The sequence below is a fragment of the Clupea harengus genome, chromosome 16, assembly GCF_900700415.2.
Source record: "Clupea harengus chromosome 16, Ch_v2.0.2, whole genome shotgun sequence".
NCBI classification, from domain to species: Eukaryota; Metazoa; Chordata; class Actinopteri; order Clupeiformes; family Clupeidae; genus Clupea; species Clupea harengus.
Genome location: NC_045167.1, coordinates 27,361,382 through 27,388,881, shown reverse-complemented (window position 1 = coordinate 27,388,881; position 27,500 = coordinate 27,361,382). Strand labels below are relative to the sequence as shown.

General features: G+C 40.8%; 1 protein-coding gene and 1 long non-coding RNA gene across 5 annotated transcripts in view; both read left to right on the top strand.

Annotated features, from left to right (window-relative positions):
• Positions 1 to 12,067: 12,067 nt before the first annotated feature.
• LOC116224080 lies at positions 12,068 to 14,623 on the top strand. 3 transcript variants are annotated; one of them, XR_004165413.2, is made up of 3 exons: positions 12,080 to 13,738; positions 13,847 to 13,995; positions 14,215 to 14,232. It is a non-coding gene; the product is annotated as an uncharacterized LOC116224080 (long non-coding RNA). The 3 variants fall into 3 exon arrangements; XR_004165414.2 differs by lacking the exon at positions 14,215 to 14,232 and adding an exon at positions 14,249 to 14,623 and having other exon boundaries at positions 12,081 to 13,738; XR_006152875.1 differs by lacking the exon at positions 14,215 to 14,232 and having other exon boundaries at positions 12,068 to 13,738; positions 13,847 to 14,129.
• A 5,897-nt stretch (positions 14,624 to 20,520) lies between these two features.
• Positions 20,521 to 27,500, top strand: part of cdkn1d (cyclin-dependent kinase inhibitor 1D) — a 7,233-nt gene continuing 253 nt past the window's right edge. The window contains exons 1-3 of one of the 2 annotated variants that reach the window (XM_012839210.3): positions 20,521 to 21,084; positions 23,258 to 23,700; positions 24,737 to 27,500. The exon at positions 24,737 to 27,500 is cut by the window's right edge and continues 253 nt beyond it. In XM_012839210.3, the coding sequence (XP_012694664.1) occupies positions 21,074 to 21,084; positions 23,258 to 23,700; positions 24,737 to 24,795 (513 nt within the window). In that variant the 5' untranslated portion in view covers positions 20,521 to 21,073 and the 3' untranslated portion in view covers positions 24,796 to 27,500. The other variant, XM_042710052.1, reaches the window with a different exon arrangement.

Below are 27,500 nucleotides of genomic sequence, written 5' to 3'. Positions count from 1 at the left end.
CAGCTTGTAGACGCTTCTTATAGACACTGATAAATATAACAGCCTGTAGACGCTTCCACTGATAAATATAACAAGCCTGTAGACGCTTCTTATAGACACTGATAAATATAACAGCCTGTAGTGTAGACCGCTTCTTATAGACACTGATAATATAACAGCCTGTAGACCGCTTCTTATAGACACTGATAAATATAACAGCCTGTAGACGCTTCTTATAGCCACTGATAAATATAACAGCCTGTAGACGCTTCTTATAGACACTGATAAATATAACAGCCTGTAGTGTAGACGCTTCTTATAGACACTGATAAATATAACAGCCTGTAGTGTAGACGCCTCTTATAGACACTGATAAATATAACAGCCTGTAGACGCTTCCACTGATAAATATAACAGCCTGTAGACGCTTCTTATAGACACTGATAAATATAACAGCCTGTAGTGTAGACGCTTCTTATAGACACTGATAAATATAACAGCCTGTAGACGCTTCTTATAGCCACTGATAAATATAACAGCCTGTAGACGCTTCTTATAGACACTGATAAATATGACAGCCTGTAGTGTAGACGCTTCTTATAGACACTGATAAATATAACAGCCTGTAGTGTAGACGCTTCTTATAGACACTGATAAATATAACAGCCTGTAGACGCTTCCACTGATAAATATAACAGCCTGTAGACGCTTCTTATAGACACTGATAAATATAACAGCCTGTAGTGTAGACGCTTCTTATAGACACTGATAAATATAACAGCCTGTAGACGCTTCCACTGATAAATATAACAGCCTGTAGACGCTTCTTAAAGACACTGATAAATATAACAGCCTGTAGACGCTTCTTATAGACACTGATAAATATAACAGCCTGTAGACGCTTCTTATAGACACTGATAAATATAACAGCCTGTAGACGCTTCTTATAGACACTGATAAATATAACAGCCTGTAGTGTAGACGCTTCTTATAGACACTGATAAATATAACAGCCTGTAGACGCTTCCACTGATAAATATAACAGCCTGTAGACGCTTCTTAAAGACACTGATAAATATAACAGCCTGTAGACGCTTCTTATAGACACTGATAAATATAACAGCCTGTAGACGCTTCTCATAGACACTGATAAATATAACAGCCTGTAGTGTAGACGCTTCTTATAGACACTGATAAATATAACAGCCTGTAGACGCTTCTTAAAGACACTGATAAATATAACAGCCTGTAGACGCTTCTTATAGACACTGATAAATATAACAGCCTGTAGACGCTTCTTATAGACACTGATAAATATAACAGCCTGTAGACGCTTCTTATAGACACTCATAGATAAAACAGCCTGTAGACGCTTCTTATAGACACTGATAAATATAACAGCCTGTAGTGTAGACGCTTCTTATAGACACTGATAAATATAACAGCCTGTAGACGCCTTCTTATAGACACTGATAAATATAAAAGCCTGTAGTGTAGACGCTTCTTATAGACACTGATACATATAACAGCCTGTAGAACGCTTCTTATAGACACTGATAAATATAACAGCCTGTAGACGCTTCCACTGATAAATATAACTGCCTGTAGACGCTTCTTATAGACACTGATAAATATAACAGCCTGTAGTGTATTAGCTTCTTATAGACACTGATAAATATAACAGCCTGTAGACGCTTCTTATAGACACTGATAAATATAACAGCCTGTAGACGCTTCTTATAGACACTGATAAATATAACACCATATAGACGCTTCTTATAGACACTGATAAATATAACAGCCTGTAGTGTAGACGCTTCTTATAGACACTGATAAATATAACAGCCTGTAGTGTAGACGCTTCTTATAGACACTGATAAATATAACAGCCTGTAGACGCTTCTTATAGACACTGATAAATATAACAGCCTGTAGACGCTTCTTATAGACACTGATAAATATAACAGCCTGTAGTGTAGACGCTTCTTATAGACACTGATAAATATAACAGCCTGTAGAATAGATGCTTCTTATAGCCACTGATAAATATAACAGCCTGTAGATGCTTCTTATAGACACTGATAAATATAACAGCCTGTAGACGCTTCTTATAGACACTGATAAATATAACAGCCTGTAGAACGCTTCTTATAGACACTGATAAATATAACAGCCTGTAGACGCTTCTTATAGACACTGATAAATATAACAGCCTGTAGACGCTTCTTATAGACACTGATAAATATAACAGCCTGTAGACGCTTCTTATAGACACTGATAAATATAACAGCCTGTAGACGCTTCTTATAGACACTGATAAATATAACAGCCTGTAGACGCTTCTTATAGACACTGATAAATATAACAGCCTGTAGACGCTTCCACTGATAAATATAACAGCCTGTAGACGCTTCTTACAGACACTGATAAATATAACAGCCTGTAGTGTAGACGCTTCTTATAGACACTGATAAATATAACAGCCTGTAGTGTAGACGCTTCTTATAGACACTGATAAATATAACAGCCTGTAGACGCTTCTTATAGCCACTGATAAATATAACAGCCTGTAGACGCTTCTTATAGACACTGATAAATATAACAGCCTGTAGACGCTTCTTATAGACACTGATAAATATAACAGCCTGTAGACGCTTCTTATAGACACTGAAAATATAACAGCCTGTAGACGCTTCTTATAGACACTCATAGATAAAACAGCCTGTAGACGCTTCTTATAGACACTGATAAATATAACAACCTGTAGTGTAGACGCTTCTTATAGACACTGATAAATATAACAGCCTGTAGACGCTTCTTATAGACACTGATAAATATAACAGCCTGTATTGTAGACGCTTCTTATAGACACTGATACATATAACAGCCTGTAGACGCTTCTTATAGACACTGATAAATATAACAGCCTGTAGACGCTTCCACTGATAAATATAACTGCCTTTAGACGCTTCTTATAGACACTGATAAATAACAGCCTGTAGTAGCTTCTTATAGACACTGATAAATATAACAGCCTGTAGACGCTTCTTATAGACACTGATAAATATAACAGCCTGTAGACGCTTCTTATAGACACTGATAAATATAACAGCCTATAGACGCTTCTTATAGACACTGATAAATATAACAGCCTGTAGTGTAGACGCTTCTTATAGACACTGATAAATATAACAGCCTGTAGTGTAGACGCTTCTTATAGACACTGATAAATATAACAGCCTTGTGTAACGCTTCTATAGACACTGATAAATATAACAGCCTGTAGAATAGATGCTTCTTATAGCCACTGATAAATATAACAGCCTGTAGATGCTTCTTATAGACACTGATAAATATAACAGCCTGTAGACGCTTCTTATAGACACTGATAAATATAACAGCCTGTAGACGCTTCTTATAGCCACTGATAAATATAACAGCCTGTAGACGCTTCTTATAGACACTGATAAATATAACAGCCTGTAGACGCTTCTTATAGACACTGATAAATATAACAGCCTGTAGACGCTTCTTATAGATATATAACAGCCTGTAGACGCTTCTTATAGACACTGATAAATATAACAGCCTGTAGACGCTTCTTATAGACACTGATAAATATAACAGCCTGTAGTGTAGACGCTTCTTATAGACACTGATAAATATAACAGCCTGTAGAATAGATGCTTCTTATAGCCACTGATAAATATAACAGCCTGTAGATGCTTCTTATAGACACTGATAAATATAACAGCCTGTAGACGCTTCTTATAGACACTGATAAATATAACAGCCTGTAGACGCTTCTTATAGCCATGATAAATATAACAGCCTGTAGACGCTTCTTATAGACACTGATAAATATAACAGCCTGTAGACGCATCTTATAGACACTGATAAATATAACAGCCTGTAGACGCTTCTTATAGCCACTGATAAATATAACAGCCTGTAGACGCTTCTTATAGCCACTGATAAATATAACAGCCTGTAGACGCTTCTTATAGACACTGATAAATATAACAGCCTGTAGACGCTTCTTATAGACACTGATAAATATAACAGCCTGTAGACGCTTCTTATAGACACTGATAAATATAACAGCCTGTAGACGCTTCCACTGATAAATATAACAGCCTGTAGACGCTTCTTACAGACACTGATAAATATAACAGCCTGTAGTGTAGACGCTTCTTATAGACACTGATAAATATAACAGCCTGTAGTGTAGACGCTTCTTATAGACACTGATAAATATAACAGCCTGTAGACGCTTCTTATAGCCACTGATAAATATAACAGCCTGTAGACGCTTCTTATAGACACTGATAAATATAACAGCCTGTAGACGCTTCTTATAGACACTGATAAATATAACAGCCTGTAGACGCTTCTTATAGACACTGATAAATATAACAGCCTGTAGACGCTTCCACTGATAAATATAACAGCCTGTAGACGCTTCTTATAGACACTGATAAATATAACAGCCTGTAGTGTAGACGCTTCTTATAGACACTGATAAATATAACAGCCTGTAGACGCTTCTTATAGACACTGATAAATATAACAGCCTGTAGACGCTTCTTATAGCCACTGATAAATATAACAGCCTGTAGACGCTTCTTATAGACACTGATAAATATAACAGCCTGTAGTGTAGACGCTTCTTATAGACACTGATAAATATAACAGCCTGTAGACGCTTCCACTGATAAATATAACAGCCTGTAGACGCTTCTTATAGACACTGATAAATATGACAGCCTGTAGTGTAGACGCTTCTTATAGACACTGATAAATATAACAGCCTGTAGTGTAGACGCTTCTTATAGACACTGATGAATATAACAGCCTGTAGACGCTTCCACTGATAAATATAACAGCCTGTAGACGCTTCTTAAAGACACTGATAAATATAACAGCCTGTAGTGTAGACGCTTCTTATAGACACTGATAAATATAACAGCCTGTAGACGCTTCTTATAGACACTGATAAATATAACAGCCTGTAGACGCTTCTTATAGACACTGATAAATATAACAGCCTGTAGTGTAGACGCTCCTATAGACACTGATAAATATAACAGCCTGTAGACGCTTCACTGATAAATATAACAGCCTGTAGACGCTTCTTAAAGACACTGATAAATATAACAGCCTGTAGACGCTTCTTATAGACACTGATAAATATAACAGCCTGTAGACGCTTCTTATAGACACTGATAAATATAACAGCCTGTAGTGTAGACGCTTCTTGTAGACACTGATAAATATAACAGCCTGTAGACGCTTCTTATAGACACTGATAAATATAACAGCCTGTAGTGTAGACGCTTCTTGTAGACACTGATAAATATAACAGCCTGTAGACGCTTCTTAAAGACACTGATAAATATAACAGCCTGTAGACGCTTCTTATAGACACTGATAAATATAACAGCCTGTAGACGCTTCTTATAGACACTGATAAATATAACAGCCTGTAGACGCTTCTTATAGACACTCATAGATAAAACAGCCTGTAGACGCTTCTTATAGACACTGATAAATATAACAGCCTGTAGTGTAGACGCTTCTTATAGACACTGATAAATATAACAGCCTGTAGACGCTTCTCATAGACACTGATAAATATAACAGCCTGTAGTGTAGACGCTTCTTATAGACACTGATACATATAACAGCCTGTAGACGCTTCTTATAGACACTGATAAATATAACAGCCTGTAGACGCTTCCACTGATAAATATAACTGCCTGTAGACGCTTCTTATAGACACTGATAAATATAACAGCCTGTAGTGTATTAGCTTCTTATAGACACTGATAAATATAACAGCCTGTAGACGCTTCTTATAGACACTGATAAATATAACAGCCTGTAGACGCTTCTTATAGACACTGATAAATATAACATCATATAGACGCTTCTTATAGACACTGATAAATATAACAGCCTGTAGTGTAGACGCTTCTTATAGACACTGATAAATATAACAGCCTGTAGTGTAGACGCTTCTTATAGACACTGATAAATATAACAGCCTGTAGACACTTCTTATAGACACTGATAAATATAACAGCCTGTAGACGCTTCTTATAGACACTGATAAATATAACAGCCTTAGTTTAGACGCTTCTTATAGACACTGATAAATATAACAGCCTGTAGAATAGATGCTTCTTATAGCCACTGATAAATATAACAGCCTGTAGATGCTTCTTATAGACACTGATAAATATGACAGCCTGTAGACGCTTCTTATAGACACTGATAAATATAACAGCCTGTAGACGCTTCTTATAGCCACTGATAAATATAACAGCCTGTAGAACGCTTCTTATAGACACTGATAAATATACACAGCCTGTAGACGCTTCTTATAGACACTGATAAATATAAACAGCCTGTAGACGCTTCTTATAGCCACTGATAAATTATAACAGCCTGTAGACGCTTCTTATAGACACTGATAAATATAACAGCCTGTAGACGCTTCTTTATAGACCACTCATAAATATAAACAGCCTGTAGACGCTTCTATAGGCCACTGAATAAATATAACAGCCTGTAGTGTAGACGCTTCTTACTAGACACTGATAAATATAACAAGCCTGAGAACGACTTCCTTATAGGACACTGATAAAATATAACAGCCTGTAGTGTAGACGCGTCTTATAGGAACATGATACATATAACAAGCCTGTAGACGCTTCTAACACTGATAAAATAACAGCCTATAGACGTCCACTGATAAATATAATGCCTGTAGACGCTTTATAACCTGATAATATAACAGCCTGTAGGTAGCTTCTGTAGGGACACTTGAAAATATAACAGCCTGTAGACGCTTCCACTGATAAATATAACAGCCTGTAGACGCTTCTTATAGACACTGATAAATATAACAGCCTGTAGACGCTTCCACTGATAAATATAAAGCCTGTAGACGCTTCTTATAGACACTGATAAATATAACAGCCTGTAGACGCTTCTATAGACACTGATAAATATAACAGCCTGTAGACGCTTCTTATAGACACTGATAAATATAACAGCCTGTAGTGTAGACGCTTCTTATAGACACTGATAAATATAACAGCCTGTAGACGCTTCTTATAGACACTGATAAATATAACAGCCTGTAGACGCTTCTTATAGACACTGATAAATATAAACAGCCTGTAGACGCTTCTTATAGACACTGATAATATAACAGCCTGTAGACGCTTCTTATAGACCTGACTGATAAATATAACAGCCTGTAGACGCTTCTTATAGACATGATAAATATAACAGCCTTAGACGCTTCTTATAGACACTGATAAATAAACAGCCTGTAGACGCGCTTATAGACACTGATAAATATAACAGCCTGTAGACGCTCTTATAGACACTGATAAATATAACAGCCTGTAGTGTAGACGCGTCTTATAGACACTGATAAATATAACAGCCTGTAGACGCTTCCAACTGATAAATAAAACAGCCTGTAGACGCTTCTTATAGACACTGATAAAATATAACAGCCTGTAGACGCTTCTTATAGACACTGATAAATATAACAGCCTGTAGACGCTTCTTATAGACACTGACTGATAAATATAACAGCCTGTAGACGCTTCTTATAGACACTGATAAATATAACAGCCTGTAGACGCTTCTTATAGACACTGATAAATATAACAGCCTGTAGTGTAGACGCGTCTTATAGACACTGATAAATATAACAGCCTGTAGACGCTTCCACTGATAAATATAACAGCCTATAGACGCTTCTTATAGACACTGATAAATATAACAGCCTGTAGACGCTTCTGATAGACACTGATAAATATAACAGCCTGTAGACGCTTCTTATAGACACTGATAAATATAACAGCCTGTAGACGCTTCCACTGATAAATATAACAGCCTGTAGACGCTTCTTATAGACACTGATAAATATAACAGCCTGTAGACGCTTCTTATAGACACTGATGAATATAACAGCCTGTAGACGCTTCTTATAGACACTGATAAATATAACAGCCTGTAGTGTAGACGCTTCTTATAGACACTGATAAATATAACAGCCTGTAGACGCTTCTTATAGACACTGATAAATATAACAGCCTGTAGACGCTTCTTATAGACACTGATAAATATAACAGCCTGTAGACGCTTCTTATAGACACTGACTGATAAATATAACAGCCTGTAGTGTAGACGCTTCTTATAGACACTGATAAATATAACAGCCTGTAGACGCTTCTTATAGACACTGATAAATATAACAGCCTGTAGAATAGACGCTTCTTATAGACACTGATAAATATAACAGCCTGTAGAATAGATGCTTCTTATAGACACTGATAAATATAACAGCCTGTAGTGTAGACGCTTCTTATAGACACTGATAAATATAACAGCCTGTAGATGCTTCTTATAGACACTGATAAATATAACAGCCTGTAGAATAGACGCTTCTTATAGACACTGATAAATATAACAGCCTGTAGAATAGATGCTTCTTATAGCCACTGACTGATAAATATAACAGCCTGTAGACGCTTCTCATAGACACTGATAAATATAACAGCCTGTAGACGCTTCTTATAGACACTGATAAATATAACAGCCTGTAGACGCTTCTTATAGACACTGATAAATATAACAGCTTATAGACGCTTCTTATAGACACTGATAAATATAACAGCCTGTAGAATAGATGCTTCTTATAGACACTGATAAATATAACAGCCTGTAGAATAGATGCTTCTTATAGACACTGATAAATATAACAGCCTGTAGAATAGATGCTTCTTATAACCACTGATAAATATAACAGCTTGTAGACGCTTCTTATAGACACTGATAAATATAACAGCCTGTAGAATAGATGCTTCTTATAACCACTGATAAATATAACAGCTTGTAGACGCTTCTTATAGACACTGATAAATATAACAGCCTGTAGACGCTTCTTATAGACACTGATAAATATAACAGCCTGTAGACGCTTCTTATAGACACTGATAAATATAACAGCCTGTAGACGCTTCTTATAGACACTGATAAATATAACAGCCTGTAGTTGAGACGCTTCTTATAGACACTGATAAATATAACAGCCTGTAGACGCTTCTTATAGACACTGATAAATATAACAGCCTGTAGATGCTTCTTATAGACACTGATAAATATAACAGCCTGTAGACGCTTCTGATAGACACTGATAAAATAAACAGCCTGTGTGTAGACGCTTCTTATAGCCACTGATAATTAACAGCCTGTTAGACGCTTCTTATAGACACTGATAAATATAACAGCTGTAGACGTTCTTATAGACACTGATAAATATAACAGCCTTAGTGTAGACGCTTCTTATAGACACTGATAAATATAACAGCCTGTAGACGCTTCTTATAGACACTGATAAATATAACAGCCTGTAGTGTAGACTCTTCTTATAGACATTGATAAATATAACAGCCTGTAGACGCTTCTTATAGACACTGATAAATATAACAGCCTGTAGTGTAGACGCTTCTTATAGACACTGATAAATATAACAGCCTGTAGACGCTTCTTATAGACACTGATAAATATAACAGCCTGTAGACGCTTCTTATAGACACTGATAAATATAACAGCCTGTAGACGCTTCCACTGATAAATATAACAGCTTGTAGACGCTTCTTATAGACACTGATAAATATAACAGCCTGTAGTGTAGACGCTTCTTATAGACACTGATAAATATAACAGCCTGTAGACCCTTCTTATAGACACTGATAAATATAACAGCCTGTAGACGCTTCTTATAGACACTGACTGATAAATATAACAGCCTGTAGTGTAGACGCTTCTTATAGACACTGATAAATATAACAGCCTGTAGACGCTTCTTATAGACACTGATAAATATAACAGCCTGTAGAATAGACGCTTCTTATAGACACTGATAAATATAACAGCCTGTAGAATAGATGCTTCTTATAGACACTGATAAATATAACAGCCTGTAGTGTAGACGCTTCTTATAGACACTGATAAATATAACAGCCTGTAGATGCTTCTTATAGACACTGATAAATATAACAGCCTGTAGAATAGACGCTTCTTATAGACACTGATAAATATAACAGCCTGTAGAATAGATGCTTCTTATAGCCACTGACTGATAAATATAACAGCCTGTAGACGCTTCTTATAGACACTGATAAATATAACAGCCTGTAGACGCTTCTTATAGACACTGATAAATATAACAGCCTGTAGACGCTTCTTATAGACACTGATAAATATAACAGCTTATAGACGCTTCTTATAGACACTGATAAATATAACAGCCTGTAGAATAGATGCTTCTTATAGACACTGATAAATATAACAGCCTGTAGAATAGATGCTTCTTATAGACACTGATAAATATAACAGCCTGTAGAATAGATGCTTCTTATAACCACTGATAAATATAATAGCTTGTAGACGCTTCTTATAGACACTGATAAATATAACAGCCTGTAGACGCTTCTTATAGACACTGATAAATATAACAGCCTGTAGACGCTTCTTATAGACACTGATAAATATAACAGCCTGTAGTGTAGATGCTTCTTATAGACACTGATAAATATAACAGCCTGTAGTGTAGACGCTTCTTATAGCCACTGATAAATATAACAGCCTGTAGACGCTTCTTATAGACACTGATAAATATAACAGCCTGTAGTGTAGACGCTTCTTATAGACACTGATAAATATAACAGCCTGTAGATGCTTCTTATAGACACTGATAAATATAACAGCCTGTAGATGCTTCTTATAGACACTGATAAATATAACAGCCTGTAGACGCTTCCACTGATAAATATAACAGCCTGTAGACGCTTCTTATAGACACTGATAAATATAACAGCCTGTAGACGCTTCTTATAGACACTGATAAATATAACACCATATAGACGCTTCCACTGATAAATATAACAGCCTGTAGACGCTTCTTATAGACACTGATAAATATAACAGCCTGTAGACGCTTCTTATAGACACTGATAAATATAATAGCCTGTAGTGTAGACGCTTCTTATAGACACTGATAAATATAACAGCCTGTAGTGTAGACGCTTCTTATAGACACTGATAAATATAACAGCCTGTAGACGCTTCTGATAGACACTGATAAATATAACAGCCTGTAGACGCTTCTTATAGACACTGATAAATATAACAGCCTGTAGACGCTTCTTATAGCCACTGATAAATCCCTGATTTCTGGCTGCAGGTGTCTTTTGGACCATTCCTCCTCACAAAATGTCAGGTTTGATGGCTGCCGAGCGTGGACAGCCCGCTGCAGTTCCAAGTCTGGGGTCTGGGATGGCCATTCTAGAACATGGTATCTGGGGACTGGGATGGCCATTCTAGAACATTGTGTCTGGGGACTGGGATGGCCATTCTAGAACATTGTGTCTGTGCCTCTGCATGAATTCCTTGGTAGATTTTGAACAATGCTTTGGATCGCTGTCCTGCTGAAACAACCAACAGCCATAGCTTCAGCTTCCTGACTGAGTCTTGAACATTGTTCCCAAGAATCTGCTGATAATGGGTGGAATCTATGCGACCCTCAACTTTGACAAGGTTTCTAGTTCCTGTGCTAGCCACACAGCCCCATAGCATGGCAAGGTTTCCAGTACCTGTGCTTGTTGTGAATTATTATTCATTGAAGATTAGTTTATAAAAAGTAGATAAAATAATTATTGAAGTTCAGGGTAAACTAACTGATTTATGTTTTCTTAAAGAACAGTTAAAGGGGCCATATTATGAAAATTCCACTTTTTTAGTGCTTCTCCATGTGAATTTGGGTATCTGGCATGTCTACCAACACAAAACCGCTGGAAAAAAAACATTGGCGATCTTTGTTATGGTTCCTCTTGGTCAGAAACGTCATGATTTAGTCTACGAATGAGATTCCCGTGTCTTGTGCTGTCACAAGACATTGGGAGGTTCCCTACATGGCCTTGGCCCGCCCACCCCCCACCTCATCCCCCGCCCCCCCCCCCCCCCCCCCCCCCCCCCGCCCCCCCACACACACACTCGTTACATATAAAACATTTGCCAGAGGGCATCAAAGCCGTTATTGCAAAGCTCAGATATACTCTGAATAGCTAGCTAGCAGCATGCAGCAAACGAAGCAGCAAACAAAGTTCTCAAGATGCGCTGTGGTCGGCTGCACAGATCCTCACAGATCTATACATCATGTTCCAGCCTCAGAAGAGACAAGAGCGAAATGGATTGATTTCATTTTTGAAGGCAATGTCCCGGAAAGAATTGGCAAAATTCTGTTTGTGTGCGCAAACCATTTTGAATTGGACTGTTTTGCCAACCTGGGTGAATATAACGCTGGACTCGCAACAAGATTGACCTTGCAAGCGGGTTCAGTACCATCTATCCGTCGCATTTCAGACCAGGCAAATGTAAGTATTTTTTAAAAATAATTCTGGTACGTGCATTGACCATTTAGTGTGGGTGGTTAGGGACGTTAGGAATGTTGATGGGGGATGTTAGCATTGTTGCGTTTTGGGGAACTAGTATGTGTAATTTTCGCGAACAATAACCTTTAGTTAAAAAATAACTATAACTTTTTTAACATTAGCGTGTAAGACCTTGCCTCGGAGCCAGCTGGTGTATATAGCTGTAGCAGTTAAAAGTTCGCTAGAAATGTGGCCAATGTGTTGAATTTTTCTGTTGGCAATGTGATGCATTAGGCTAGTCATGTCTGCCTTGTACAGCAGTTCGTTTGGATGTAATAGGTGTGATAATTTACGTTTGCATGGGTATATAGTGCCTACCGCAAACAGCAAGAACATTTCTGTGAACTATTTCTTAGGACTTCGAGATGTTAACACTAAAATAACCTGGCAGTGAAATTATAGGCTTTGTGTAAAACTTAGCGACATTAGCATCTTGTAGTGTGTAGGAGCCAGCTGATGTATATCAATCGCTAAAGATATGGCCAACGAATTTTTGTGTGAACAGTTAGGCTAGCCTATTTTAATCTAGGCTTACTTATACAGTAGATAGTTCGTTTGGATGTCTATGGAGAGGAATTTGTGTCGAAGTATATAATGTCTTTATGAAAAATAGTTCTCATCCAAAAAACATTCCTTTGTGAAAATGCTTGTGTTGGGGTGGAGGTGTTAATAGTCTGCCTGCAAATATGATTCAAGGCAATTAGCCCTCCTGTTGACACCTTCGACACAACAATGATGGGGTCATACATGTTAAATGGGCACTTTTTTTGTTCATGAACGACGTGTTTAGCAGCTAAGAGACTCACCTGCATTTACCAAAACATGCTGCTTACTGTTCATATCACTTGTATCTTATACCATACTGTATATATTCTATTTATACATTTTTATATTACCACTTTGCACATACTCTGCACTCTTCTGATTTTGCACTTCTGGCTAGATGCTAACTGCATTTCGTTGCCTCAGTACAATTTATATGTATAAATACATATATATAAACAAACCTAATAACCAATGCCATAATCATTTTGAATCTATAGTTATGTTTTCCCCCTTTTTTTTACAGGGACACCAGCCTTCAGCAGATTAGAGAAGGTGTTGACCAACAAGAGGGTTCTGAAAGATGTGGGGAAGCTGAGCCCTCACTACCAGACCTCGTTGTTGGAGTCTTTCCACAGCGTCATTCTGCGTTTTGCGCCCAAAAACGTAGTCTTTCCTTTTCTTGGAATGTTATGCAGGTAACAGTACGATCATTTTTTCGAAGAAATGTATACCTATTATGTATTATACAAACTATTATACACGCATACACACATGCTCTTATAAGTATTATTTTCTCCCCAAAGACTCTACCTGGCAGTCCTGCATTTCAATGAAAATGCTGGGCGTCCCCAAGCAACAAGTTCAGCTGGTGAGCCGCTATTTAAAGTGAACCTCCCAAAATACAAGAAGGGCGAGTGCACTGCAAAGCCGGTGAAAGCAGAGCCAACCTTCCGTGAGTCACAGGCTTTATTTGAAATTCCACCAAGTCAAACAATGTACAAACAGTATGTGAAACTTAAATAACATATACATTAACTGCTGTCTTTAAATGGTCTTCATAATAAATAGAATAATATAATTGCAAAATAATTATAAAAATAAAATAATAAATACAATATAAACAATAAATAAAAACAATGTAAAAGTTTTGGATTTTTTTTTTGTATTACAGAGTACGTGGATAACCTGTTCTCATCTTTCACAAGGTTTTTCAGGACCCGGCCCCATATGTGAATGAGGTGCTGAAGATCCCAATACCCGCGGATCTCTCTGCCCAGTTTGAGAAACCTGACAAGCGGGAAGTTGTAGCCAGCTATGTGTCAAGGTTCAATCGAGGGCAGGTCTGAACCCCGTATACCTTCCTTGAGCATCAGGGAACACTCTTCGTATCTGGAGCACAACTCAGGATGGCAGGACGACCCTGATTCTCCGGCCCAGATAGCCCCAACACCAGCCAACAAAGCTTCTGTACGCCAAATACCTGTAACGTCTAAGCAAAGTTTACATTGTATAAGAGAATAAAAGGTGATACACATATATAAAGTATTCCTTTGTTTACAGTATGGCTACAGATGGCACAAAGTGTAATTTTGTAATCAGTTTTTATTATACTTTTTTTTGTATTTATTACATATGTACCAGCTATTACATTTAATAACTATGTTTAAAAAGCACTGTGGCATTCTTTCTAGCAATCTTTCTGACAATAAAAGTGTATAGAAACAGTTTTGTGTGCCTTTAGTGTTTGATAAGTAACATGTCAACATTTGACGCGTGTAAAATGAGCAGTTAGCAAAGTAATACAGAGGGAAGGGTCATTTATTGTATTTTTTTCCTCAGTCATATTTGTATTGCAGAAATTACTAACTCATGCATAAAAAAAAAAAAAAACGTACTGCTCTATTCCTCTTAGACGTAAAGGCCCATAATCTGCCCTATAAACATTCGATGCATTCTGTAGTGAGTACACGTTCAAACACACAGGCTCAAGGTCTGGGTGATCGACCATACATGTAGTTGGGTTCTGAAGCTGCAGTAGTCTTCTTGTAACCTTGAATATTGAAAGTGTAAGTGACATGGAATATAAAACAGATGATGACTTCATATTTACAGTGCCATTCAAAATGAATTCACACTACCTGTGGTATCTCCCTGCAGCATACATGCTCAGGCTCCATAGGCATTTGATCACACTTGCCACAAATACACCTGTATAAACAGAGTTTTAAAAAGTGACAACTTTGCAGGTAAAGTTTATTTGAAAGTTGTGTTCATATTACAGACATAAGTCATCAAATAAGTCATAAGTCATCAAATACAACGATTTAATAAGTAAACAAGGTTTAAACGCTAATTAATGGAGGTAAAAACGTTACCCCCACCCCTGCTTGGTCAATTACTGTTGTAAGATAACACTTTAGTTTACAGATGGAAATTTACTCATGTAGCATTTATATCTTTATGGCGTTCCCGTTACTTGCATTTACACAAACACTTTCACAAACAGTAACTTACATAAACACACTGTATTTGCTACATACTCATACATGCACAAATTATTCACGTATCTCGAATCTCTAGCACCACTATGCTCTCAAAACCGCTAACAAGACTGTGAGACCTTAGCCAATGTACAAACAAAAAAAAATGTAGAAGTGACAAAGGTAACTTACCATTCAGAAACGTCCTGTTGAGCCCTAACTTCTCGAACTTGTTCGGGAGCCTTTTCTTGTTCAGGGTCTGACTCTGGTTCAAAACTATATGGTTGCACGACGCTATCTTCATCTGTAGTAGCCATATTTCTACAAAGGTAATGGCTAGCTGGGCAGGCAGCAGCTAGGCGAGCGCATCTCGTGGAGGAGGGGGGAGGGGGGAGCTGGCTCATTAGCATTTAAAGGAACAGGCACTCAAAACAGGTCAATCTGTGGGGAGGTGTTTTTGACAGGGTAAAAAGGGTGCTGTTTGAAATGATTCTTGTGGTATTTTGACCAAAATATGTTACAAACATTTCATTGAGACCCCAAGGAACCATATCAACTTGTGGAAAAATGGGCATACGATGGCTCCTTTAATAGAAATGTTGAATGCTCTATTTACATTATTGACAGTATGGGAGAATCTGTTACGTAGTTTATCTGTTATTGATGGTAATTTAATATTAATCTAAAGGTGTTTTAATTTGAAAGGAGACACCTTAATTCTGAAGTGCAGGAAGTGATGTGTGAATGTTCTCGTTAGTTTAGTAATGATTCTATGAAGTGAAGTTCAGTCGCTAGAACCTGCCTTGTCTAACTAACTGTTTAATTAGATATTCTTCTTCTTTGTAATATTGGCACATATTGGAGAGTAAAATATTCCGTTAAAAGAGAAACGTTTGACCATTATTCAAAGCTTCCATTACACAACAGTGCTAGCCTCACATCCCCATAGCGTGACGGACCCTCCACCAAATTTGACAATAGGCAGCAAGTTCTTTTTCCGTGATGCAAAGCGCTTATGGTTGTGACCCAATAACTCTCTACGTTTCCTCTGACCACAGCACTTTATTCCAGAATGATTCTGGTGTGGGTTTGGGTTTGGGTTAGTGTGTCCAGATGAGCCTTTGCCCACCTCAAGTGACTCTGTTTGTGGTGAGTACGCAGAAAAGGCTTTTTATGCATTACCCTTCCATTGGGCTGTCCTTGTGCAAAGTGCGCTGGACTGTGGAACGATGTACAATGACACCATCAGCAGCAAGATGTTCTTGGAGCTCTTTAGAGGTGATCTGTGGTTTGAATGTGACTATTCTAACTATTCCTTATCTTTGATTTTCAGATATTTTTCTTGGCCTACCACATCTTTTCTTCACAAGGACTGTTCCTGTGGCGTTCTATTTTCTAACTACATTTCTGACTGTGGAGATAAACACCTCAAACCTTTTTGATAACTTTATATCCCTCTCCTAATTCCTATTGACGAATCATCTTAGTTTTTAGGTGTTCACTGTAGATGTGTGTGTGTGTGTGTGTGTGTGTGTGTGTGTGTGTGTGTGTGTGTGTGTGTGTGTGTGTGTGTGTGTGTGTGTGTGTCATTAGAGAGTTCTTTTTAGTTCCCATGTTGCTAATCTCCAACAGGGAATGAAGGAAAAGCACACCTAGCAGTCCCCTATGACAAATGAGCACACACACACACACACATCTACAGTGAACACACACACACACACACACACACACACACACATCTACAGTGAACACACACACACACACACACATCTACAGTGAACACACACACACACACACATACACACACACATCTAGCAGTCCGCTATGACAAATGAGCACACACACACACACACACACACACACACACACACATCTACAGTGAACACACACACACACACACACATACACACACACACATGCACACACACATCTAGCAGCCAGCTATGACAAACACACACACACACACATCTAGCAGCCCGCTATGACAAATGAGCACACACACACACACACACACACACACATCTAGCAGTCCGCTATGACAAATGAGCACACACACACACACACACACACATACACACACATCTAGCAGTCCGCTATGACAAATAAGCTTTTTCATGATTTGCTTCAGTAGTGACTACTGCTATGGACTGGCGATTAGATGGGCGCTATCATTACGGGTCTGCGCCAACAGTTCATTAATAGTCCGCACGCACGCACGCACACACACACACACACATCTACAGTGAACACACACACACACACACATCTACAGTGAACACACACACACACACACACATCTACAGTGAACACACACACACACACACACACACATCTACAGTGAACACACACACACACACACACACACACAAACACACACACATCTACAGTGAACACACACACACACACACACACACACACACACACATCATAGTCCACCTGGCACTGCTCATACCGTACCGTAGCCAGTGCCTATTTTATATTATTATATTTATGTGTGTTAAGTATTCTGTTTGTGTTAAGGAATATATGTGCCTGTGTTAAATCCTCAACACCCTCCTATATGTGTAAAATAAGCACACACACACACACACGCACCCACACACAAACACACACACACACACACAAACGCGCGCACACACACACACACACACACATCTAAACAGTCATGATTAACCCATGTGATTGAAAAAGGATAAACAAATGAGCAAACAGAAGAACAATGCTTTGTGTTTGGAAACATGATACACACACACACCCTTTGAGACAGAGGAGTCTGTCTGTGACACACACACACACACACCCTGTACGACAGAGGAGTCTGTCTGCTATCAGTAAACACACTGCTAAGGGCTGTAGGCCTTATTATGATGTCACACAAGAGCTTATTATGATGTCACACAAGAGCTTTAGCGTCAGATTACGCCTGTTACAACAGCATCACACACACACACAAATACACACACACACAAATACACACACGTCCACTGAAATATGACTGGGGGTTAAATCCTTTTAGACATCCTGAAATATGACTGGGGGTTAAATCGTTTTAGACATCCTGACTTCCTCAGAATAAATGACATCCAGCTGGTTTAACCCAGGGTTAGGGTCAGCTGGTTTAACACACACTTACACCCCTGCATCATCACACACACACACACACACACACACACACACACACCACAAAGCAAAATTGTAGTACACACACACACTTACACCCCTGCATCATCACACACACACACACACACACACACACACACACACACACACACACACACACATACACTTACACCCCTGCATCAGTGGAGTTAATGTGTTGTGTGTACACAGCTGCTTAACAAAAGGGGATTTGACAAGACAAGGCCATCAAGCCCTCGGTCGGTGTATGAGAGTAAAGTTGTGGGCCTGTCAGCTAATGACAGCTGGGAGACAGAGAGAGTCTAGGTGTGTGTGTGTATGTGTGTGTGTGTGTGTGTGTGTGTGTGTGTGTGTGTGTGTGTGTGTGTGTGTGTGTGTGTGTGTGTGTGTGTGTGTGTGTGTGTGTGTGTGTGTGTGTGTGTGTGTGTGTGTGTGTGTGTGTGTGTGTGTGTGTGAATGTGTGTGTGTGAGAGAGTCTGAAGTTATATTATATTATACACACACACAAACACACACACACACACACACACACACCACAGAGCAACATGTAGTACACACACACCCACACACACACACACCACAGAGCAACAGGTAGTACACACACACCCACACACACACACACACACACACACACACACACACACACCACAGAGCAACATGTAGTACACATAACTGAGGAAAAGAATACATACACACACCACATCTTATGACATCACATCAACACTAACTTCATCACGTGACTAATAGTCGTGATCCTACCTGGAGAACATAAAGAGGTGTGTGTGTGTGTGTGAGTGTGTGTGTGTGTGTGTGTGTGTGTGTGTGTGTGTGAGTGTGTGTGTGTGAGTGTGTGTGTGTGTGTGTGAGTGTGTGTGTGAGTGTGTGTGTGTGAGTGTGTGTGAGTGTGTGTGTGTGTGTGTGAGTGTGTGTGTGTGTGTGTGAGTGTGTGTGTGAGTGTGTGTGTGTGAGTGTGTGTGTGTGTGTGTGTGTGTGTGTGTGTGTGTGTGTGTGTGTGTGTGTGTGTGTGTGTGTGTGTGTGTGTGAGTGTGTGTCAGCACACTCTTCATGCAGGGTTAGAGCTGCTACAAGATATAAAAGTGTGATTAATGAACTAACTAGATATAAAAGTGTGATTAATGAACTAACTAGATATAATAGTGTGATTAATGAACTAACTAGATATAATAGTGTGATTAATGAACTTACTAGATATAAAAGTGTGATTAATGAACTAACTAGATATAAAAGTGTGATTAATGAACTAACTAGATATAATAGTGTGATTAATGAACTAACTAGATATAATAGTGTGATTAATGAACTAACTAGATATAATAGTGTGATTAATGAACTTACTAGATATAAAAGTGTGATTAATGAACTAACTAGATATAAAAGTGTGATTAATGAACTAACTAGATATAAAAGTGTGATTAATGAACTAACTAGATATAATAGTGTGATTAATTAACTTTTGAGTCACTTTTTCTCTCTTTTGAGAACTTCAAAGCTGTGTGGGTTGTTCACCTTCATTCGAAAAACGAACCTAAATTCAAACTTTACTGAATTCAAATCCCAAACTGGATTTAGTTTGGGGTCTGAAATCAAACTTTGAAGTCCTGGATTTAATTTTGGGTCTAAAATCAAACTTTGAAGTCCTGGATTTAATTTGGGGTCTAAAATACCACAGCAGAAAAAAGGTGTCAGTTCATTTTCTGTCACGTTGCAAGGCACGAGGAACTGTGCCGTTGTAGAACGTGACGTAAGGAAAGCTCGAGAATGTGTGTCACACACCGCGGAGGAGAGGGGGGGGCCCCGCCCGTGCAGATATGTCCCACTTCTTCGAGAAGTAGAGCAGTGTGCGTCTGTGTCATAACCATCGCGAGAGAGCCACGCCCACCACCGGCAGATACACCCTCAGGGCGATACACACACAGTCAACAGGACGGATCTGATCTGATCGGAGTGTACTGTTCTGGCATCGGGCGTGTCTCGGAAAACTAAGAACATTCGGAAGTGTTCATGCAGGCTTCTTCAATAGCAACGCCTAGTTTAATAGCGGGATAAAGAAGCTATTATTCGAATCTTCCGCGGAGGCTGTGTTGTGTGTGTGTGTGTGTGTGTGTGTGTTGGGCGATATTGTTTTGCGTTGACCCAACCCCTCAAAGACTGTTTGTCCTACTTCTTATCACGTGGTAATCCTTTGCTTTGCGGTGGGATGTCCCGACACCCAAAACAAACCAGTCTGGGATTAAGCAACTAAACGTTAAAACCCATGGACGAGTTGGACCGCGGCAGACAGCATCACTGAGTCGTCCACAGTTTAGACCCGAACACACGTTTATACGGCTCGTGGGAACCAACCTCGCGCAACTTCCTCCAGTTAACTTTTAACCTGCGAATACTATATCCATGAGTGACCGGTAAGTTAAAATGTTTACGCATGTGTAAAATATTTGTAACTAAAGCATTTGACCAGAAATGTCAAGTTAACTAACAGTCTGGTGCAACCTGTGCATGTAGTAGTAGTGTGTGCTTGTGTGTGTGTGTATGTGTGTAATTGTAGTGATGTTGCGTGCTTGTCATTTTCTGGGTAAACAGAATTGACCCATATCTGCGTAGTTTGGAACTGCGTCACTGCGTTCTTTATGCTGTCAGTGCTGAACACTTTAGTTGTTTTCCTTGACAAACATCACAGAGAGAACGAGTTTTAAAACATGTTTCTTCCTCTTTCTCCGATTTTAAGATTGTTCGGTTTTTGGTTAGTAGTAGCGTGTGTTTTCACAGTGTTTGCGTAAGCCTGAAGGGGAAGCGAGTCTCGTGGTAATATGATCTCCTCCTCCCCGTGCGACGCGCCCACTTTTCCTCACGAAAACAACTTTCTCTGAAGGCACGAGCGCACGAGCGCCGTCGACTGCGTTTGTAGAGGCGATTCAAAGATTAGATTACATTTGATTTCATAGCAAAGTCGTATCGCTGATCTTAATTTCTTTCGTTGCTGTGTTTTTCTTCTTCTTGCATATGTATTAAAACCTCGTATAATCCCAAGAAACCCCACCGTTAACTGACTTGAGACCAGCCTTCTGATTGTGAGGTCAAGTTGTCAACCATAGCCTATACTTCATAACATGACTGACTGACTGATAATACTGAGTAACTGCCAGTTGCAGATTTAGTAAAAACAATAATGGTAAATAACTCATCAAAAGATGTATCATTTTACATCAGAGATTATGCCTTTACTAGGGCACTATTCGTGTACACTAATAACTTACACTATTGGCTTTCTTTAGCAAAAAAAAAAAAACGTCACAAATTATTAGCAGTGAATTCGATTACGCCGTTTAGAATGTTCTTCGGTCAGGATTCTCTGTTCTGTAGAATGCCGTTTAGAGCATAGCCGTGCACGTGTGCTATTCGACTCCAAATTCAGCAAAGAGACGCGAAAGTCCGTTTTCCACACACACACACGCTCCTTCAGTTTGCGCAAACGCGCTTATCTACAGACGAATTGTAAACACGACGCAGCCGCACTTGGTGTTTAACGGAAACATCACCAGGGAAAATTGTTTACTGGCGGGAGACGTACAGTTTTGGGAGGCAAATCAGAATCTGGATGTTTCAGTTTTTATAAAACCCTGAGCTCCATCTATATCAGGGAGAACACTTCACAGGACAGACCCGCACAGACGCATAGGTAACTTAAGAATGATTTTGACAGTATTTTTTATTTGATTTTTAGCAGTAAACAGGAACGCCCGTAGGTATCATTGACAGCTGGCGTCGCTTAAGACAGTGTTCATTTTTCTACTCATCGCAGGTGCCATAAACTCTTTCCAGTGATTCTCTTTCAAGCGACTTCCACTGAGCTCGGAGTCTCCTGACACACACACACACACACACACACACACACAGGTGGGAGATTACTGTAGGAACTCGCGCATCAGCGCAGGAATGTCTCCTCGTGCGTCTGTAGAAAAAGGCGGGAAGCGCTGGGAACATTCTGGAAATATTCTCGTTTCTTCGCGAGCGACCTGCCATAGTGTGCCTGTGTGACGTAATGACGCATTGCGTATAGATTGTGTGTGCACTATGTAAAATATATGTGTTGAGAATGTATGTCTGTTTGCATATGATAGTTAACACATTATTACGAGTCTGGGGTGTGTATGTGGTGCAAAGTATGAAATGATATGGTAAGTGTGTGTGAATAACTTGGGGTGAGTGGAGCTGTCATTTGTTTTGGTCTTCACTTCTCTTTTGTGTTCGGGTAACTGACCACTCTCTCTCCTTTCCTCTCCTCCTCTCTCCTCCTCTCCCCTCCTCTCCTCTCCTCTCCTCCTCTCTCCTCCCCTCTCCTCCTCTCTCCTCTCCCCTCCTCTCCTCCTCCCCTCCTCTCCTCCTCTCCTCTCCCCTCCTCCTCTCCTCTCCTCCTCTCCTCCTCTCTCCCCTCCTCCTCTCCTCTCCTCCTCTCTCCTCTCTCCTCTCCTCTCCTCTCCTCTCCTCTCCTCCTCTCTCCTCTCTCCTCTCTCCTCTCCTCCTCCTCTCCCCTCCTCTCCTCCTCTCCTCCTCTCCTCTCTCCTCTCCTCTCCTCAGACTCATGGCATTGCTGTCCTCTGAGCAGGAGCCTGCAGTTCCCTTGGAGGAGGCTAGGGGGCGTTGTGGCGTGCGGCGGAATCTCTTCGGCCCAGTCGACCACCAGCAGCTCGAGCAGGACTTCCAGCGCCTGCTGCGCACGAGCGTGGCCACGGCAACGCGGCGCTGGGACTTTGACTTCCTGTCCGACCGGCCGGCCCCCGGCTCAGCCCTGGAGTGGGAGGAGCTGCGGTGCCAGGATGTGCCGGAGTTCTACCACAGCAGCGTGGTGAATGCGGCGGGCACCTCCTGCTCCTCTTCCTCCTCCTTCTCCTCCTCCTCCTCTCCCACCTGCTCCTCCAGTGCGGGGTCTCCCCAGAGGAGCAGCAGGGGCGTGAAGAGGGGCATCAGTTCCCTCAGCAACATCGCCATGGAAACCAAACACAAACAGGCCACTATCACAGGTCAGAGGCTCTCCCACAGCTCTCCTCTCTCTTCTCTCTCTTCTCTCCTCTCTCCACCTCTCTCCCTCTCTCTTGTCTCTCTTCTCTCCTTCTCACTCCTCTCTTCTCTCCCACTCTCTCTCTCCTCTCTTCTCTCCTCTCTTCTCTCTCTCCCACTCTCTTCTCTCCTCTCTCCTCTCTTCTCTCTTCTCTCCCCCTCTCTTCTCTCTTCTCCTTCTCACTCCTCTCTCTTCTCCACTCTCTTCTCTCCTTCTCTCTCCTCTCTTCTCTCCTCTCCTCTCTCTCTCCCACTCTCTCTCTCCTCTCTTCTCTCCTCTCTTCTCTCTCTCCCACTCTCTTCTCTCCTCTCTCCTCTCTTCTCTCTTCTCTCCCCCTCTCTTCTCTCTTCTCCTTCTCACTCTCCTCTTCTCTCCTCTCTTCTCCTTCTCACTCCTCTCTTCTCTCCTCTCTTCTCCTTCTCACTCCTCTCTCTTCTCTCCTCTCTTCTCTCCTCTCTTCTCCTTCTCACTCCTCTCTTCTCTCCTCTCTTCTCCTTCTCACTCCTCTCTCTTCTCTCCTCTCTTCTCTCCTCTCTTCTCCTTCTCACTCCTCTCTTCTCTCCTCTCTTCTCCTTCTCACTCCACTCTCTTCTCTCCTCTCTTATCTCCTCTCTCTTCTCTCCTCTCTTCTCTCCTCTCTTCTCCTTCTCACTCCTCTCTTCTCTCCTCTCTTCTCCTTCTCACTCCACTCTCTTCTCCTTCTCACTCATCTCTCAGACTCTCACTTCTCTCTCTATGTTATGTGAGTGTGTGTGTGTGTGTGTGTGTGTGTGTGTGTGTGTGTGTGTGTGTCGTGTGTTGTGTGTGTGTGTGTCATGTGTGTGTGTGTGTGTGTGTGTGTGTGTGTCATGTGTGTGCGTGTGTGTGTGTGTGTATGTGAGTGTGTGTGTCATGTGTGTGTGTGTGTGTGTGTGTCATGTGTGTGCGTGTGTGTGTGTGTGTATGTGAGTGTGTGTGTCATGTGTGTGTGACTCACATGTTGTCTTGTCTGTTGGCAGATTTCTTCACGGTGAGGAAGAGGCGGCGCCTGCACATTAAAGTCATGACACGTCAGTAGGAGGAGCTAGACAACAGGAGGCGGGGCTTAGTGGCATCACCGCTGCAATGGATGACACGTACATAAAGATCTGTGCGGACTCACTTCCTGTGTGTTTGGACTCATTTCCTGTCTGTGCGGACTCACTTCCTGTGTGTTTGGACTCATTTCCTGTCTGTGCGGACTCACTTCCTGTGTGTGCTCCTCCGCTCGTGCGTGTGTGATTGACTCCTCCTCCTCTGGTGTATTTAATGTCAAATCATGCGTTATACTGTGAATAAGAACAATAATGCACTCCAGGAACAATCCCCCCAGTCCTCACCCCAGGCCTGTCCGTCACTCTACTGTAACCCTGACAACTCAAGCCCTCCCCCCTCCCCCCGTGACCTTTGATAAATATTGGCGGCCACAGGTCAGAAGGTCAGCAGGGTTTTCTTGTTGCGTGGACGTGAATGACAGCAGCACCTGGAGGTCGAAGGTCATTCCCTGTTCTTCCTTGGGAGGTTACCCCCCCCCCCCCCCCCGTCAGTCTCTGTCACACAGTGTGCTGATCTGGACAGAACACTACTGCAGTTCAACACAGCAGTCCTCACACACATGTCTATCCAGGTGTGTGTGTGTGTGTGTGTGTGTGTGTGTGTGTTAGCATGTCTATCCAGGTGTACATATGGACCATATAAGGCTGGTACTCTTTAAAGTGGAACTGCACCAGCTTGAGAAATGCTAAGGAGTCTATAGTGCCTCTGTGTTAGCATTGGATGACTTCAAACAGTATATCCCAGTAGAGTTAGCATTGGATGACTTTAAACAGTATATCCCAATGGAGTTAGCATTGGATGACTTTAAACAGTATATCCCAGTACAGTTAGCATTGGATGACTTTAAACAGTATATCCCAGTAGAGTTAGCATTGGATGACTTTAAACAGTAGATCCCAGTAGAGTTAGCATTGTATGACTTTAAACAGTATATCCCAGTATAGTTAGCATTGGATGACTTCAAACAGTAGATCCCAGTAGAGTTAGCATTGGATGACTTCAAACAGTAGATCCCAGTAGAGTTAGCATTGGTCGTGGATGACTTTAATCCCACTTAGATCCCAGTAGAGTTTCTATAAAATGTGGTCAACATTTTGTTCAACGCCAGCATTGATGTGTTTCATCAGCATTTTGTTTATTTTGTTTACAGCTGAAGAAGCAGTTGTAGGTGTGCAATACCTCTTTACGTGTGTGTGTGTGTGTGTGTGTTTTATTGCTTTATAATGTTGGGTTTATGGCTTTTGAAGCAGTTTTGAGGATGTAGCTTTGGGCTTGTCTGTCAGCTCGAAGCTAACCACGCTAATGATGTAGCATAGCATAGCCTGTTGCTAATATATGAAGGTTAGAGAGTCTGAGAGTATTTTTCTATATGAAGGGAATGGCGTTGGGTTTTAGTGTGCGCTGAAGGCAGGTTCTGTGTGTGTGTGTGTGTGTGTGTGTGTGTGTGTGTGTGTGTGTGTGTGTGTGTGTGTGTGTGTGTGTGTGGACCTTTACTCTTAAGGCAGCTTTAGTTAACCGAAGCATTGAGCGCTGCACATGTTGTCTTGTGATCTGCTGTTAGACCAGAGACCCATATCATCATCGACACACACACTCACACACACACACACACACACACACACACACACACACACACTCACGTGTCTCTGGTCCAACAGCAGAGATGAGTTCTGATCCTGGTGTGAGCCATAGTCTAAACTGTCTACCTCACCAAAAACAAAGTCAGATGATTGACAAGGACCCTCTCTCTCTCTCTCTCTCTCACAGACACTCTCTCTCTCTCACACACACACACACACACACACCCTAACCCACATCCTCCTCTGCTTATCAGAGTGGTGTGTGTGTGTGGCTGTTTGTTTTCTCTGGTTTTGGTCTTGTATGAGGAAGCAGAAGTCTCACACACACACACAAACTTCCCTGTGTGTGTGTGTGTGTGTGTGTGTTAGAGAGGAGGCCCCTTAGACAGCTCAGTGCCTTGGTCTTTAGTCGCTACACCCCAGCATTCTCTCGGCCCCACAGCAGGCCCCAGCACCCCTGTGTGTGTGAGAGAGATCAGGCCCCAGCACCCCTGTGTGTGTGAGAGAGATCAGGCCCCAGCACCCCTGTGTGTGTGAGAGAGATCAGGGCCCAGCACCCCTGTGTGTGTGTGAGAGAGATGTATGCCTTATTTCAGCACACAATACACACCAACATGGTCTGTGTGTGTGTGTGAGTGTGTTATTGTATTTATCACTTTTCACAGATGTGAACAGCTTTTAGCCATGTATACGTAGCATATATTTTATGTTCTTGTTTGTGTGATTTTATTGTACCTGTTTTGGAAGTATATTGTAATTTATTGTAATTCTATAATATAATATCCTGGGGAAATGTGTCCAAATGCCGTCTGTGTCTATTGTGTGCGTGTGTGTGTGTCTAATGTGTCTATTGTCTTTGCACTACCTGGGCTGAGGAGGTCTGTAGCATGAACATCAGAGACCCTGGCTTACTGAGAGAAATCAGAGACTGTGTGTGCGTGTGTGTGTGCTATGGGTGTGTGCGGTGTGTGTCTGTGTGTATACTGGTGTGTGCGTGCGTGTGGGCTTGTGTGTGTGTGTGTCTGTGTGTGCTATGTGTGTGTGTGTGTGTGTGCAGCCAGGGTCTCTGTGGGTTGGCCCTGTTTCTCAAGAGTACTCAGTAGATCTC